A 17,336-nucleotide genomic window follows, 5' to 3' on the forward strand; every position below is an offset into this window, starting at 1 on the left:
AGAGAGAGAGAGAGAGAGAGAGACAGAGAGAGAGAGAGTAGAGAGAGAGAATAGAGGAGAAGAGGCCAGCCATAAGCCCATGGAGGGGGGAATAGGGTAAGGGAACAGGAACAAGAGAAGAGAACATGAGCAAGAGAGTGAAGAGGGGGCAGGCAGCCTCTTTTATAGTGAGTCAGGCACACCTGGCTGTTCCAAGAAACTGTGGGGCAGAACCTAGATATAATGCCAACAATTGTAGTACAAAATTTTTACCAGAAATTTTTGGTGGGAAAATTCTATGAAAAGGACAGTTTCTCAGGTCTTAGTATAAGCATCCCAATTGGGGGAAATGTAACAACAATAAAAATCAAGAACTATGCATGAAGGGCACATACTTTATTGGGAGGCAACAATAAAGAAGAGAATTGTTTCCACAGAAAGTCAGTATGCCACTATGTTATAGAGCTAATATAAAAAAGAATGTTAGATGATGCAAAATGTGGTGTGGCTGAACCTTTATTACCTCCTCTAGGATTGTTTTTCTCTCAGGAAATCATTGGCAAATGACAAAAATACCTAATGGGGAATCCTATGAGTTGGAAAGGGGAAACTCAGACTTTTCTTTTCTTGTCTTAGTGTTTCCTATCCTACTATTTTCTTTTTGGTCAACGCAGGAGCTGTATGTTTTGATTCTTTCAGACTTTTGGGTTTTACAGTTATATTTCTTAACAACCTTGCATTTGTCTGATCTATATAATTCTTAACCAAGTCTGCCTTTACCCATGACGCAAGGCACTTGAGTTGATAAATACGAGCCTTCTGAAATAAAATGGGGACAGGATGGTTTCAGGGTACACATACCCTCACTTTATTATGGTAAAGTTCTCATGATCTAACATGCTGGTCAGAAAACCACTGTGCCCAATGATCTTGCATGTTAGCCCTGGATTTTGTAATTGAAAGCATCTTCTCAAAAGTTAATAAATGAGCAAAAGGGAAAAGGAAGATAACAAAATATTATAAGAAGCAGAGTCACTTCTGAGGGATCAAATACATAGTTAGTAAAAATATCAGCCCTATTGTTATAGCTTACAAGAAAGAAAGTCCATCATGGCTCCATGCAAGCCAATATTCTTTTTCTGTAGCTTAGGTAAAAGAATCTGTAATTTACAAAGGGGGTTAGGGAAATAAGGTAAGATAAAGAAGGGACATGCATCTTTTCATGTTTTCATATTACCTGTAAAAAAGGAAGGAAAGTTTAATAAGGAAGGAAGAGCTGCTTATAGACAGATGTAAGATCTTACAGAAATAAATATGCTTGATATTCTTGTGGCAGCTGTAGGAGTCAGCCTTGCAGAAATTGGCTTTACAGTATGCTCTATTTCCTTTCTTTAACTTTAAATGAAATATCAAGGGTTCTCTTTGCCTTTACTGGTGACAGCTTTTAGTTTAGTGGCAAGGATCCCAAAGGATTTAAAGATTCATCTCTTATATCTCTAGATATTTATAAGAGAATGCAAAGTAATTTTCTTCACCTTGAGGCTTCACACTAATTCAGTATGTAGATGATTTATTCATAGCTGCTGACACTTCATGCTTATAAAGAAGAAATTTTAACTTACTAAAATTTTCAGCTTCTAAAGGACATACAGCATCCCCAGATAATTTGGAATATAATCAAACATAATTCAAATATTTGAAACACTTTTGATGGACCAATGAAAACAAATCCATCCCAGTCAATTCTTTATAAATAAAATCCAACATTCATCAAACCCCAAGTTTACCAGTTAAAATGAGGATTGAGATTTCGATCACTGTGTCATTGATGGATCTGTGTATATGCATATGCATGTGTATGTGTGTGTGTGTACATGTGAGTTCCTGTGTGTGTGTATGTGTGTGTGTGTGTGTATGAAGGTGGTAGTGCATGTGCATTTATGTGTATATGGAGGCCAGAGTTCAATTTCTGGTGTTGTTCCCTAGGAGTTGTCTACTTTGTTTTTGAGACAGGAACTCTTAGTCTAAAACTTGTCAAGTAGCCTGGGCTCACTGGCTAGTGATTTCCAGGAATTCAACTGTCTCTGTCTCTCCTCCCCTGACCCCCCACTCTAAGACTGCAAATGTATGAGAGCATTCCTTTCATGTTTTTTTTTTAAATGAAATAAAATATAAGCTAAAACAACAGTAACAACAAAACATAAAACATTAAAGTTGAACAAGGCAAATCAACGAAAGGGCAGAAGTTCAAAGAGAAGGCATAAGAATGAGACCCACTCATTCACATTCTCAGGATTCCCATTAAAAACCAAAAACAAGCCTTCTGGTCTGGGCCAGTGCCCTGAGCAGACCTTAGGTGTGAAGTCCACAGCCAGTTCCACAATACCCAGAGGAAGCTCCACTCCCAGGCACTCTAACACACCCAGGATCATAGAAACAGAGGTGCCCTGAGCAGACCTTGAGTACAAACTCTACAGCCAATCCCATAACACCCAGAGAAAGCTCCACTCCCAGGCTCTCTAACATGCCCAGGATCATAGAACCAGAGGTATCCTAAGCAAACCTTGGATATAAACTCCACAGCCTTGCCCGAGTCATGCTTTCCTTCCTTTCAGGGAGATAGACTCTGCAGAAGTACTAGATAATCTGAGATCTGTGTTGCCACATGAAACCCTGAACAGGGGCTGGGTCTGAGCTGGGACAGCAATAAAACCACCTCAGAACTCTGAGGCTGACAAGTCTCCCCAGGCCCTGGCTAGTCTTCAAAACCTTGTACCACAGGTCTGCAGATTAAATTGTCAGCTTGTGTGTTCTACATTCCTGTGTAACTTATTTTCCTCCTCCCTTAACAATTATTTCTTCCAGACACTGTGCTCTCATTTCTTTCATAAAGAAAAAAAAGGGAAAGAAAGGGAGGGAGGAAATGAAGAGGGGGAGGAAAGAATAAAAAGAGACTCAATGTTATCTAAGAATACCCCAGAGTAGTTAAGAAAATTGAGACTGTGACAGTCATCCAGTTGGACAGCCAAGATTTCTAACACATATTCTCTTACTGGAACAACTTGAATACCTTCACCCAAGTAATACTGTGAAGAATTAAATAATATCATACCCCTAAAATTTTCATCAGAATTCCTGGTACTAAATAAAAATTCAGCAGTATTATGTGTCAGACACCATTGTTCAAGATGTTTAAAGTTCATCCCATTTACTCTTTATCTAATTTATTAGCACTCACAGTCCTCATGAGGTCCCGGGCCTCTGAGACAGAAGAAAGTGAATATAATGATCACCTTTCTTGATTCTTGTCTTCAATAGTAAGCTGAATCATACTCCACCCTCAGAAATCACTTTGAAATCTAAATGGTTTTGTGGTGGGACTGAAAAGTGGGGCTTTAAAGAGGTTACTAGGTCATTAACGGGTGAAATGTCTATCCTGCGGTACTTCATTAGTTACTTCCAGGGTAGGCGGTAATAAAGCAATGTCGCCATGTGGGTTTTTTGGTTTTGTTTTTTGGGTTTTTTATTTTTTTTGCCTCTTTTGTACACATCTATCTGCTCTCTTGCTTTTTGATGAGAAGAGCTTTGTGGGCTCTGACCAGAAGCTGAGTAGATATCAGAGCCATGATCTTGGACCCTCCAGCCTTCAGAGCCAATGAGCCAAAATAATACATATTATATAACTATATATCCAGTCTATATATCTGTGTATATCATCTATATCTATATTATCTATATCTATATAGCTATCTCTACCTCTATATCATCTTTATCTCTATATCTCTCTAATCTCTCTAATCTATACCTATATAAATATGTTGATATAGATATAATACCAGTATTCATTATAACTCACTCAGTCACAGCAAAGCTGTTACGCAATAGAAAATGTTCTATAATAGTCAGGTTTTCTCTCTAGGGTCCACTTCATTTTTTATTCTTGTGTCTCTTGTTTCTGCTAATTCATGCCTCTTCCTGACACATTTAGATTTCTAGAATGAGTATCATTATTTGCTGTGTCCTTGTTATTTTTTTCATTACCTCACTTTCTTTCCATTACAATCAGACATCTATCTACTGTCATCAACTAACTAAATCACCGATAACTTACATGTTATTCCTGTCTAAATATGTTTTGTTCATTTTGACAGTGATCCTGAAAGTTATGTGGTCTAGTAATGATGATACTATTCAAGGATGTTAAACAACCAGACTGGGTTCACAGATCAAACAGTTCCAATGTTTGAACGTTTCTGACCTGACAATGACCTACATGCAACTTCTCTCTCTCTCTCTCTCTCTTTCTCTCTCTCTCTCTCTCTCTCTCTCTCTCTCTCTCTCTCTCTCTCTCTCTCTCTCTCTCTTTCTCTCTCTCTTACCACCACCACTACCCTGGCAAGACAAATTTTTGTATAGTACTGGATGCCCTGGAACTTACTTTGTAGACCAAACTGGCCTTGAACTCACATAGGTCTGTCTCTCAAGTGGTGGGATTAAAGGCATGTGCTACCATTCTTGCTGTATAATCTCATTTACCTGGCCTGTGTATTGAGGCTAAAACTCTTTCCTGCTTGATTTGGCATTGCTAGCATTCTAATGAGTGTTGAGTTAACAGGAGAAGTAGTAGTCAGAAATCCATTAAAGGACATAGCTTGCCTGCGGAGGCAATGGGTAGTATGGTGCATCTCACTGGCCTTTGTCTTCTAACACATTAGTTGGAGTATCTGATCCAAGCATTTCTACTGTGCCACAGCACATGGACTCTGGCTAGTAAAGAGCAACAGAGAGAAAGAAGTAGGAGGAAATGGAGGAAACAAGATGGAATGAGAGAAGGGAAGAAAATGAAGAAGGGTGATTACTCACAGTAAACTCTGCAGGTATGGCAAGAAGGAACTCCTTGACTGAAAATATGGTCCCATGGTAGCCCTAGCAACTAGTTTCAAGCACAATTGCAGCAAGTATCACATAAAGGACTGGGTAAGTAATAGAACAGATTAGATTCCTGAGAGCAAATTCAGATGTACCTAGAGCTTCCCAGTCTGACCATGGCACATATGAATAATTTCCTTTCAGAAAAATAAAAGTTCATAATGTATTTTGTTTCAGATCTTGAATAATTTAACTTGGAGAAAAATCTTATAAGACTAAGACTCTGACTGAAAAATATAAGATATGTATGTATAATAGTCCATGAAGAAATTCAACATATGAATTCAAGTATTTGTATACAGAAAGGTAATATGATGTAATAAGAGCTCATTGTACTGTTACAGTGTACTTAATTGAGAATTGTCATCTCCAACACCTAATCACTCTGCAGTCCTTAATTAACTAATAAGGGAAGTGATTCTGAATAAAGGGTGGAAAGCCACTATTAATGGAAATTGGTTGACCAATTTAGTTTTTATTATTCTGGAAGGAAAGTATGGTAATTATATGGCCAGAGTAATTTTGTGTTAAATTCTTGAACACTTTGCAGGAATCATTGCAAACTTTCTTACAAAATAAGCATAAGCCTTTCCTGAAAGTGAATTTACTTTTCTTCTCAGTCACAAGTTTGCCAAATGAAGCTTTTGCATAGTAGAGTACAACAGCTCCCTGGGGATCTCTTTCCACTGCTCAAGTGATTTTTTTTCTTTCTCTCTTAAAAAGAATGGCATTGTGTTTTAGAATGTTCCAGTTTCTGAAATAAAGACAAGCCATCTGAATTGAATAGCTAATAAAGACATTAAGTAATACAAAATAAAAGAGAGAGTTCAAATCCCAAACATATTTTTAGTTTTAGAATCCAGGACAAAACTAATTTCTTTTCACATTGTTCCTGATTGATGGATGAAGTTCTGAAGCCCAGTGGTGATATCTCTAAGTTCCATCTTTTATTTTCAAGACACAGCTTCAGAAGTGATGGCTTCTCACTAGAATGTCTCCCAAAGGATGCACCCAACATTTACTGCATTTATAAAATATTTTTTTTCTGAGACAGGGTTTCATTATGTAGCCCAGGCTGGCTTCTCATTCTCAAGCTTTCTGCCTGATTTTCTGGAGTGCTAGGATTACATGTACATACCACCAGAAGGAATACTATTTTAGTACTAGAAAGAAAATGTTTTAGGCCAGTCCTGTTGATATATGCCTTTAATGCAGAGCAGATGGATCTCTGTGAGTTCAAAGCTACCCTAGTCTATGTAATGAGTTCCTGGACAGCCAAGGATGAGTAGTGAAATCTTGTGTCTAAAAAAGGTGTGTGTGTATCCCAGGCTGTACCCCAGAGTCCCTTAGCTACTCCTCCCCCCTCTCTCTGAGACCTGCTGTCCATTTTGAAAGAGTATGGCCCTCTGATTAGTACTACCACTTCACTTCAAATAAAGTCAGCTTTTTTCTTTCGCAAATCTCTGTGAGCCCTTATTTCAATTTTGTGGGTAGGACGCTAAGGACTTGAAAACCCCTGGTCTAGATCCTGACTACCTGCAATGCTAGAGTCCCTCAGACACCAACTTCTGTAATTGGTACAAATAGAAACACATGTTTGTTTCTAAGTTTTATTTTGTGGATTTTTTTTTTTTTTTTTGCCTTTCTTGTTATTATCTGGGAAGGATACTGCTGTTTGTCTCATAAATTTTTGTGAGGATTTAAATGGAAAAAATATGAAGAAAGCACAGAAGAACCATGTCTGGTTTCTCCAAGCACTCTAGACATATTATTGCCATACTTACATTTTGCAAGTTTTCTTGAAATCAGTTTTTTTTTTAAACCTGAACCTTATGCTAAGTAATATTACCCATGATATCATAGGTGAATGAACATTCTATTTTCTTGTAAAATACTTTAAACAATACCTATTATAAGAGTGAGGTAAAATAACTTTATACTGGTATAGCCTGAAGTTCTGTCCTTAGCAATGGAGCACCGGGAAGTGTTTTAGTGTGTTCCAGTGTGATTGGTAGAGCAGTATATCACTGCTGCTTTCATTTATTTCCTTCAGTTTGTCAGCAGGGTACAATATCATTTCATACATTTATGAGCAGCCTTCTTCATGTGGATCCACTAGAAATTTTCTCCTTTTCACACCTATTTTCATCTTTGTCTATTAGTGAACAAAGGATGCGTGATAGGTTGGGAAATTAACTGTCACACATATCAGAATTCTGCTTCCTAGATTGTTATCTTCTGGTGGCATTTATTTCAAAAAATCTAATTTATTACCAATCTCACTGTGATATGGGTATTGTGTTTTGCACATGTTTACCTACCCAGTGCAATCTGACATATGCAAACATTCTTCCCAGATCATCAACTGCTGCTTCTGAGGACATTTTACTTTAAAATGTCTACTATATGAAATGTATTTTTATAGAATGAGAGAAGCATCCCTCATTAAGGTTTTTTTCTAGATGGCTGTCCAGTTATCTCAACATTATTTATTGGCTAGCTCCTTTTACTATTTTCTTTAAAATATGATCATTTGTTCTTGGTATGTCAGCATGTGTTTTTCTCCTCCACTGATCTTCTTGATATATCTAGGTGCTGTTAGGTTGTGTGAAATGGTCCTCTTTTGAGATACTTCTTCTCTCAACATCATTTGCAGAATTGCTTTACCTGCATACCATTTATACATTTAAGCATGGTGTGTGCCAGTTTTTATTTTTCTATACACTTAAAACTTCCCTTTATATTTTTTTGACATTTGGTTGTTAAGGCTTGCATTAATTTTCTTTTTTTTCATGGAATAGTATATATTTTAATTAAAATTTACTTTGCTAGCAAATGACTGGTGAGATATTAAAAATAAATTGAAATGAATTATCTATTGCCCATTTTCTTTTGTTTTTGCTTTTGTTGTTGTTGTTGTTTTTCGAGACAGAGGATTTCTCTATATATCCCTGGCCGTTCTAGAACTCACTCTGTAGACCAAGCTGGTTTCAAACTCAGAAATCCACCTGCCTCTGCCTCCCAAGTGCTGGGATTAAAGGCATGCGCCACCACTGCCTGGTTTATTGCCCATTTTCTAATACTCACTGTATTTATATAATTTACATGACCACACTGTTTTCTGGGAGGTCATATATATAATTCTACATATACTTTTAGGGAAAACTGTTTTTATGCTTTTAAAACACATTATGTAGAAATTTTCAGTTTTAGTGCCATAGTAGATAATCAGCTTACATTTATTTTCTGCTTTTTAGATTACTGGGCAGTTAGATAACTTCAGTTCACATCTCTCATGTGCTACCCAAACAGCTCCCCTTCCATGCCCCATGAAATATCTTCCATTGTCCCACCCGGGAAAGTAACCTGTGAGGTACAGTTTTTAATAGTTTGAGAAATGCAATATTTGTGGTATTCCTAAAGCATCCGGTGACTGGTAACACAAGTTTCAGAAGACAAAGAACATAGTGGCTTACTTTTAATCCCCTGAAGAAAAACATTGCTTTAGAGGCTTATCTATGGTCATGTAGATCATTACAATAAAATATTCTAAATAATTCCCAGAAAATTTTTAGTTGTACACTGCAGACACTATAAAAATCTAAAAGAGTATGTATTTCCTAGATTTATATCCTTAAATATGTATTTCTCTTCTATTATTTAGTTTCCTTATTTGTAAAGTGTTAATATTTTTCTTTTTATGATTTTTTTAAAATATATTTTATTTCATTTGTTTGGGTACCCTTTTCTTATTAGATATTTTCTTTACTTACATTTCAAATGTTATCTCATTTCCTGGTTTCCCCTCCAAAAATCCCTTATTCCCTCCCCCTGCTCACCAACCCACCCACTTCTGCTTCCTGGCCCTAGCATTCCCCTACACTGGGGCATAGAACCTTCACAGAGCAAGGGCCTCTTCTCCCATTGATGACCGACAAGGCCATCCTCTGCTACATATGCAGCTGGAGCCATGAGTCCCACCATGTGTACTCTTTGGTTGGTAGTTTAGTCCCTAGGAACTCTGGGGTTACTAGTTAGTTCATATTGTTGTTCCTCCTATGGGACTGCAAACCTTTCAGCTCCTTGGGTCGTTTCTCTAGCTCCTCCATTGGGGACCCTGTGCTCAGTCTAATGGATGGCTATGAGCCTCCACCTCTGTATTTGTCAGGCACTGGTAGAGCCTCTCAAGAGACAGCTACATCAGGCTACTGTCAGCAAGTACTTCGTGGCATCCACAATAGTGTCTGGGTTTGGTGATTGTATATGGGATGGATCCCCAGGTGGGGCAGTCTCTGGATTGTCCTTCCTTCAGTCTCTGCTCCACACTTTGTCTCTGTAACACTTTTCATGGGTATTTTGTTCTCCCTTCTAAGAAGGCCCGAAGTATCCATACTTTGGTCTTCCTTCTTCTTGAGTTTCTTGTGGCTTGTGAATTGTATCTTGGGTATTCCAAGCTTCTGGGCTAATATCCACTTATCAGAGAGTGCATACCATGTGTGTTCCTTTGTGATTGGGTTACCTCACTCAGTATATTTTCTAGTTCCGTCCATTTGCCTAAGAATTTCATGAATTCATCGTTTTTAATATCTGAGTAGTACTCCATTGTGTAAATATACCACATTTTCTGTATCTATTCCTCTGTTGAGGGACATTTGGGTTCTCTCCAGCTTCTGGCTATTATAAATAAGGTTACTATGAACATAGTGGAACATGTGTCCTTCTTACATGTTAGAGCATCTTCTGGGTATATATACCTAGGAGTCTAATTTTCTGAGGAACCACCAAACTGATTTCCAGAGTGGTTGTACCAGCTTGCAATCCCACCAGCAATGGAGGAGTGTTCCTTTTTATCCACATCCTTGCCAGCATCTGCTGTTCGATATTAGAATGGCTACTCCAGCATGTTTTGTGGGAACATTTGCTTGGAGAATTTTTTCCCAGCCTTTTACTCTGAGGTGTATCTGTCTTTGTCAAAGAGGTGGGTTTTCTGTATGCAGCAAAATTTTGGGTCCTGTTTACATATCCAGTCTGTTAGTCTGAGTCTTTTTATTGGGGAATTGAGTCCATTGATTTTAAGAGATATTAAGAAAAAGAGATTGTTGCTTTCTGTTATTTTTGTTGTTAGAGGTGGGATTATGATTTTTGTGGCTATCTTCTTTTTGGTTTGTTAAAAGAAGATTGTTTTCTTGCTTTTTCTAGGGTGTAGTTTGCCTCCTTGTGTTGGAGTTTTTCATTCATTACCCTTTGAAGGGTTTGGTTTGTGGAGAGATAATGTGTAAATTTGTTTTTGTCATAGAATATCTTGTTTTCTCCATCTATGGTAATTGAGAGTTTTGCTGGGTATAGTAGTCTGGGCTAGCATTTGTGTTCTTGTAGGGTCTGTATGACATCTGCCCAGGATCTTCTAGCTTTCACAGTCTCTGGTGAGAATTCTGGTGTAATTCTAATAGGTCTCCCTTTATATGTTACTTGACCTTTTTCCCTTACTGCTTTTAATATTCTTTCTTTGTTTTGTGCATTTGGTGTTTTGGTTATTATGTGACAGGAGGAATTTCTTTTCTGGTACAGTTTACTTGGAGTTCTGTAGGCTTCTTGTATATTCATGTGCATTTCTTTCTTTAGATTAGGGAAGTTTTCTATAATGTTGTTGAAGATATTTACTGGCCCTTTAAGTTGGAAATCTTCTCTCTCTTCTACCTATTATCCATAAATTTTGTCTTCTCATTGTGTCCTGGATTTTTCTGGATGTTTTGAGTGAAGAGCTTTTTGCTTTTTATTTGACTGTTGTTTCAATGTTTTCTATGGTATTTTCTGCACCTGAGATTCTCTCTTCTATTTCTTCTCTTCTGTTGGTGATGCTTACATCTATGACTCCTGATTTCTTTCCTAGGTTTTCTATCTCCAGAGTTGTCTCCTTTTGTGATTTCTTTATTGTTTCTACTTCATTTTTAGATCCTGGATGTTTTGTTCAATTCCTTCTCCTGTTTGGTTGTGTTTTCTGTAATTCTTTAAGGGATTTTGTGTTTCCTCTTTTAGGGCTTCTACCTGTTTACCTGTTTACCTGTGTTATTCTGTAATTCTTTAATGGATTTTTGTGTTTCCTTTTTGAAGGCTTCTACCTGTTTACCTGTGTTCTCCTGCATATCTTTAAGGGAGTTATTTATGTTACAATATTCCTCTATCAGACGTATGAGACATGATTTAAATCTACATCTTGCTTTTCCAGTGTGTTGGTGTATCCAGGACTTGCTGTGGTGGGAGAACTGAGTTCTGATAATTCCAAGTAGGTTTGGTTTCTGTTGGTAAGATTCCTGTGTTTGCCTTTAGCCATCTGGTTACTCTGGTGTTAAATGTTTTTGTTGTCTGTTGCTGGAGCCTGTTCTTCCTGTGGGTTCCTATGCCTGTGTCAGCACTCCCCAGAGACCAGCTCTCTCCTGGCAGAATTTGTGTACAGAAGGCTCTGGAACAGCCCAAACTCTGGGTGCAGATGGCAACTGGAAGGATCCTGTCCCAGCGGCTCCATTGTTCTTGTGCTCTGTGTGAGTCCTGTTCCAAACAATGGCTATCTCACTTCCAAGCCAGGGAGTGAAAGCACTCCTTTGAGAACAGGTCTCTCTTGAACACAGTGGGTGTGAAACGGCTCGCTGGTTGCATTAATTTTCAAGTGGGTTGATTTCAAGAAAGGTAATTGATAGGATTTCAGACTTCTTAAGTTTACTGTCTTATTTTATGCAGTGATATCTATGATCTATTTTAAAGAATGTTCTTTGGGTTTATGTGACACTGTTTGTTTTGCTGCTGTAACCCAGAATGTTTTTTATATAATAGAACATTTTCTATTGGAATGAAAATGTGATTCATGTTTGATTTTCTCCATTGTTTATTTATCTGGATCAGATATCTGTTGCTGAGAGTGGGGTACTAAGGGTATTGGAGTCTCACTGCCCTTGCCTTTGGTTTATTAGCATTAAGTGCTTTATGCTTTGGTAATGTTTTATGAGTTCTTGATAAATTGTCTATCATACAATAATGCTGTCCTTTGTCTTGTAATTTGATTTTTACTTCAAGGGCATTTTCTCTGTTTCTACTCTCAGTTGTTTCCAGTTGGCATGGAATATCTTTCTTCTGTCTTTTCACTTTCAATTTGTTTAGTTAAAGGCAAAGTGAGTGTCTTTGCTGTGTGACACTATTCCTGGGAAGATGTGAACAAACATGTGCTTACTCTAGATAGGGAACTAAAGCTAGACCAAAGTGAGGAAACCTCCAAGTCCAATTTCCTGAATCAATGACTTTTATTTGGTTCACTCACAGGAGGAGCAGAATGGCCCAAAGCTCACCCCAGGATGGGTGACAGCTCACAGAAACTGGAAACTTGGAGAACACTGCATAATATACCTCAACAGATTATAGAGTTCTTTCCAGATAGCTCAATTGACCTGTGCCTTGTCTAGGCAGCTTAGCTTGCCTCAGAGCATCTCTGAGGAGTCTTTTAGAAATTAATTAATTTTAATTAATTATTTTATTTATTTACACACCAATTCTTTCCCCACTCCATCTCTCCTTGCAGAATTTTTTCCCTCTTTCCCCCTCCCCTTCCTCTCTGAGAGGGTCCCTCCCTCAGGTATCCCCTTTCCCTGGGGTTTCAAGTCTCTATAGTATTAGAAGCATCCTCTCCCCATTGAGGCCAGAGAAAGCAGCCTCTGCTAAATATATTCCCTGGAGCATTGGACCAGACTGTGTATGCTCTTTGGTTGGTGGCTTAGTCTCTGGGAACTCCCAAGAGTCCAAGTTAGTTGACACTGTTGCTCTTCCTGTGGGGTTACCTTCCCCTTCATATGGGGACATCAACTCACCTTCAAAATTTTCAGCTCAACTGTCTTTACAGCTTTTATAGGCCTGCTGAGGGAGAGCTCTACAATATCTGGTCAGTTTCAGGGACTTCCTGAAACCTTTTAGTTGTATACTTCTTGAGTTTAAGGAGCTTCTCTGAAGGATGGAATGTTTTCCCCTCCCACTCAGAACATATCTTTTCTAATAACCTGAGTCTTAAACTTTAGCTTCTCTCCAAAATGTAAGAAGGTTTTCATCCTCTAGGAAACTGCTATACAACACCTATAGGCAGTATACTGTTTTGTTGTTGTTATTCATGTATTTAGTTTTATAGATCTATTCAAGCAGTCATTGTCTTTTGATTATATAATTTAATACATTTTCATGTAAAGTAATTACTGATAGGTAAGGATTTACTGTGGTAATTTTAATGGCTTTCTGTTTGTTCTCTAGATCCTTTGCTTTCCTTTTGCTGACCTCTTCATGATAAAGATCTTTTCTCTAGTACTCAGTTTTGGTTTATTATGTTTTACCCTTTGCATATCTACTGTACAGTTCTACTTTGTGGCCACTAGAAGACTTATAGAAGCCTTCTTCACTTTTAACTGGACTTTGAGGCTGGCAGTAACTTGATATTAGTCATATAATAAATATTATCATTTTTACTCCCTCACCTCTACCTTTTGTTTCTGTTGTTATGGTTTACATCTTTATGTGTTATGTACAAATTATTGTAGCCATGCAGTACTCCAGGCAAGGACTGGTTGCTGGACTATGGTGGAGAAGTAATGAAAGGCTGTTGAATTCCACATGGCCTTTGGTGATGTGTCTGGCAGGATCTACTGAAGGGTGATAAGTTGAGAGGATATCCTGACAGGTAGAATGTCAGTAGAAAGGAATGTATATTGAGTATTCTAAGTAAGGGTTTGAGCACAAGTGGCCGGTGCATACTGGGATATTTCCTGAGAAGAGGAAACCTGGGAATGACAGGTTTGGTATGGTGAAGATGTGAAAAGAAATCATTTACTAACATGCTAATTGTTTTGTCTAATTAACATTTGAACAGAAGTGGAGTAGATAAGCAGAGAAGCCATTTGATCCTGTGTCAGGACTAGATAACTGCCCCAATATATCCAATTACAGCCTGTAGCAAATTTCAGACTGAAAGAAAAGGTTATCTTTTTCCTTATAGGATTTTAAAAAGTTTTCACAGAGCAAGTGAGCATAGACATAAGGGAAGAGGGCATGTTAACATGTCAATATTTCTAACCTGGTACTTTGGTTTGTAGAATGTTACTGAATACTGTCATGATCCTAAAATATGTCACTAGCCATGGTAGCTTGGGGTTTAAACACATTTTCCTCCTTGATCCTAAGCATTTGTTTTCATTAGGCTTATATTACTACTGAAAAAAATGTCATTTGTGATGGTTCTTATTGATTGTTAACTCGACATATCTAGAAACACCCAGGGAACAAGCATCTGGTCACACCTGTGAGGGATTATCTAGAGTAAATTAAACAAATGGGATTGGGGTTGCAGATAAGGAACTGCAAGTCTTCAGTAACAGAAAATATTATGTGACTAATGGTTGACTCATACCAATAAAATACATAAAATAAAATAAAAACCCACTAAAAATAGGATAAGGAAACCAAGAAACTTATAAGGCTGTATAGTAAAATTTTAATATGTTTTTAACATATGAGTGAAAAATTAGGTTCTTAGAAGAGAGAATTGCATCCTGAGGGAGAAAGTTAATGTAACAATTTTAGGAAGGTGAAGTAGCCATAGTCTGAATTTATATTAGGAAATAAGGTAATTGTTTTTAAGAAGGTGATTTTTAAATGAACAGTGTCAACATTTTAGGTATCAAAATGATCTCTTCAAGTAAACTTATTTTTAGTTTTATCTACTCATAATTAAAATGAATGGCCAGGTAGAAGAAACTTCTATAAGCAATTTATTATTTACACATCAATAAGAAGACTAAGGAGGTACCAAAATCATCTCTTATTTTGAGTAAAGAAAGCCATGATAAGTAGAGGGACATATTGCATCAATATTACTGATCTGTAACCATCATAGGCACGGGGAGAGTATCCCTGAACTATTTTACTTGTTAGTTCTTTGCTGTCTCAGATGCTCCTTCACACCCAATTTCCTTGTTTACAGGGTACTCTCCCCTTATCTATCTCTATGCCATTTTCTTTCTGTGTGTCCAAATATACTCAAATGGTGAAGATACCAATAACAGTGGATTAGAGACAACTCTACTGACCTCATTTTAACTGGTCACCTACTTAAAGCCCCAATTTCCCAATAAAAAGTCACAAATCTGAGGTGCTGCAAATTATGAATTCAGCATATCTGGTTAGGAGGATTGCTAGTCTACCTGTAGTGAAGATGCATGGATAAGAGACACTGCCAAGACACCCAGTAAATGCTCACATAGGGATGGTGCATCAGAATTGTAGGTCATCATTCAAATGATGAGAAACACACTCTTCCAGGGGTTGAGACTGAGTTATATCTCCTGCTTCTATGAGAATCTTACCCTTTTCATTATTTCCTAACAGGCATATGGCCTTCTAGATTTAAAGGTTAAAAAGCAAGTGATGCTATCCCTGGGCAGCAGAGTAGATGGCTTCCTGTTGAACTGTGGAGCTGAACAACAGCATCATTCATGATCTTACTGTCACTCATACTTTATTTGATATGGAAGAAAAAATTCAAATTACAAATGTTATGCAGAGTTTATAAGATCTATCTTTTTTAGCATCAATCTTATGAGGAAATTGTTCCCAACATTTTATTTTCTTTTCTTTTCTCTTCTTTTCTTTTTATTTTTTTTTTATGATTTTCTTTTTTCTCTTTTTATTGGATATTTTCTTTATTTACATTTCAAAATTTTCCCCTTTCCAGGTCTCCCCTTTGGAAAACCCCATCCCATTCCCCACCCCCTTGTCTCAAGTTCAGAATACCCAAGATTTAATTTACAGACCATATGAAGGCTAAGAAGAAGGAAGACCAAAATGTGAATGCTTCAGTGTGTCTTAGAAGAGTGAACAAATTACTCACAGGAGGAAATATGGAGTCAAAATGTGGAGCAGAGACTGAAGGAAAAGCCATCCAGAGACTGCCCCACCTGGGGATCCATCCCATATACAGCCACCAAACCTGGACTGTGGATGCCAGGAAGTGCAAGCTGATGGAAACCTGATATGGCTGTCTGCTGAGAGGCTCTGCCAGAGCCTGACGAATACAGAGGTGGATACTCCCAGCCAACTATTGTTCCCAACATTTTCAATGTCATCAATCAGTGTAAAGTGAGACTGAAAACACTTTTGAATATTTCCAAATACAATTTAATATACATATTGTTAAAAACTAAACACATTTACAATATTCACAAACTTTTAAAAAACGAGTCCTTAAAGAGACTCGAGCATAGAATCAAAACCAGAACTACTGTCACTATTCTGCATATTCAAGCTGATCCAGCTGAGATCAGGAAATCATAGATCATAATATATCATAGAGTTTCAATGCCATGTGAGAGTTAGTAAAGAATCCATCATCCTCCAAGTTCAAAGCATATTTCCTGAACTTGTCAAATAAAAATTGTTCATTTATTAAAATCTAAATTTTCAGTGTCTTTTAGAAAAATGAGATTAAATGAAAAGCTAGAAAAGAATGCATTCAATATGCTAAAGCAAAGTAACACAGAGGCAATGATAGCTTGGTTAACAAAAAAAAAAGGAACTATATGTGTTTTATATTATTCTTAAACTTCCATCCACCTTGTCTGTCTATATCTTCTGCTTTTGAACTCTTACCCCCAAAATATCTTTCCTCAGATTAACATTATAATTTAGTTATTACATAGTTCATACATGGGTTAAAATATCACACTTTTCCCCATGAATGTATGCAATGATTACATACTAGCTGACCGTGTGCTTTACTGACAGTGTGCAGCAACATATGGCTATTATCACTATTATTATCAAACATACCGAGATGCTTTCTTCTTGATGATACTGCTTCCAGTTCCTTCCACCATCACTGAACATCAGGAGGTAGCTGGTCACCCAGTCAGAACTCCCATATCCACCCTGGGTGGCCACAGCAGTGACCTCCATTCGTTCTCCAAGGTCAATCTGCAGCCATTGATATTTATTTGACACAAGTGGTGTCCATCCACCAGCTCCTTTTTGGAACAAAAAAAGTAGAAAAAATATAAGATGAGGAAATTGCTGAAGATATATATGATGGGGGATTGAAAACTCTAAAATGTAAATATATAGTGAGTTTAAGATGCTTATAGATTCTCATTAAAACAAGAGCCAGAAGAATTATAAGGAAATTAATGGGCTTTGCATTGGTTTTGTAGTCACCTAAGTGACATATGACACCCAGTGGTACAGCTCTACCCAGAGTGTAGAAAGTGCTTGATGTGACATAGGTCATTAATTAATCATTTCTGTCACATCTGGGGACCAGTGTGTTCAGTTGTCCACATGCAGGCCCAGGACTTACCCTTTGCCAAGACAAGATCCTAAAAAGCTACAGCAGGAAGTACGGGGTTGAGTAT

At 37.5% G+C, this 17,336-nt stretch overlaps 1 protein-coding gene across 8 annotated transcripts in view; it reads right to left on the reverse strand.

Annotated features, from left to right (window-relative positions):
* Positions 1-17,336, reverse strand: part of LOC116081896 (contactin-associated protein-like 3) — a 183,287-nt gene that overhangs the window by 121,640 nt on the left and 44,311 nt on the right. For 7 of the 8 annotated variants that reach the window (XR_004115076.1, XM_031358628.1, XM_031358629.1 and 4 more), the window contains exon 3: positions 16,759-16,952. Coding sequence is in view for 7 of the 8 variants with exons in the window: in XM_031358628.1 (XP_031214488.1) it covers positions 16,759-16,952 (194 nt within the window). In the remaining variant the exon portion in view is untranslated. The remainder of the gene's footprint in view (positions 1-16,758; positions 16,953-17,336) is intronic. The other variant, XM_031358625.1, reaches the window with a different exon arrangement.

Source organism: Mastomys coucha, unplaced genomic scaffold (assembly GCF_008632895.1).
Source record: "Mastomys coucha isolate ucsf_1 unplaced genomic scaffold, UCSF_Mcou_1 pScaffold7, whole genome shotgun sequence".
NCBI lineage: Eukaryota > Metazoa > Chordata > Mammalia > Rodentia > Muridae > Mastomys > Mastomys coucha.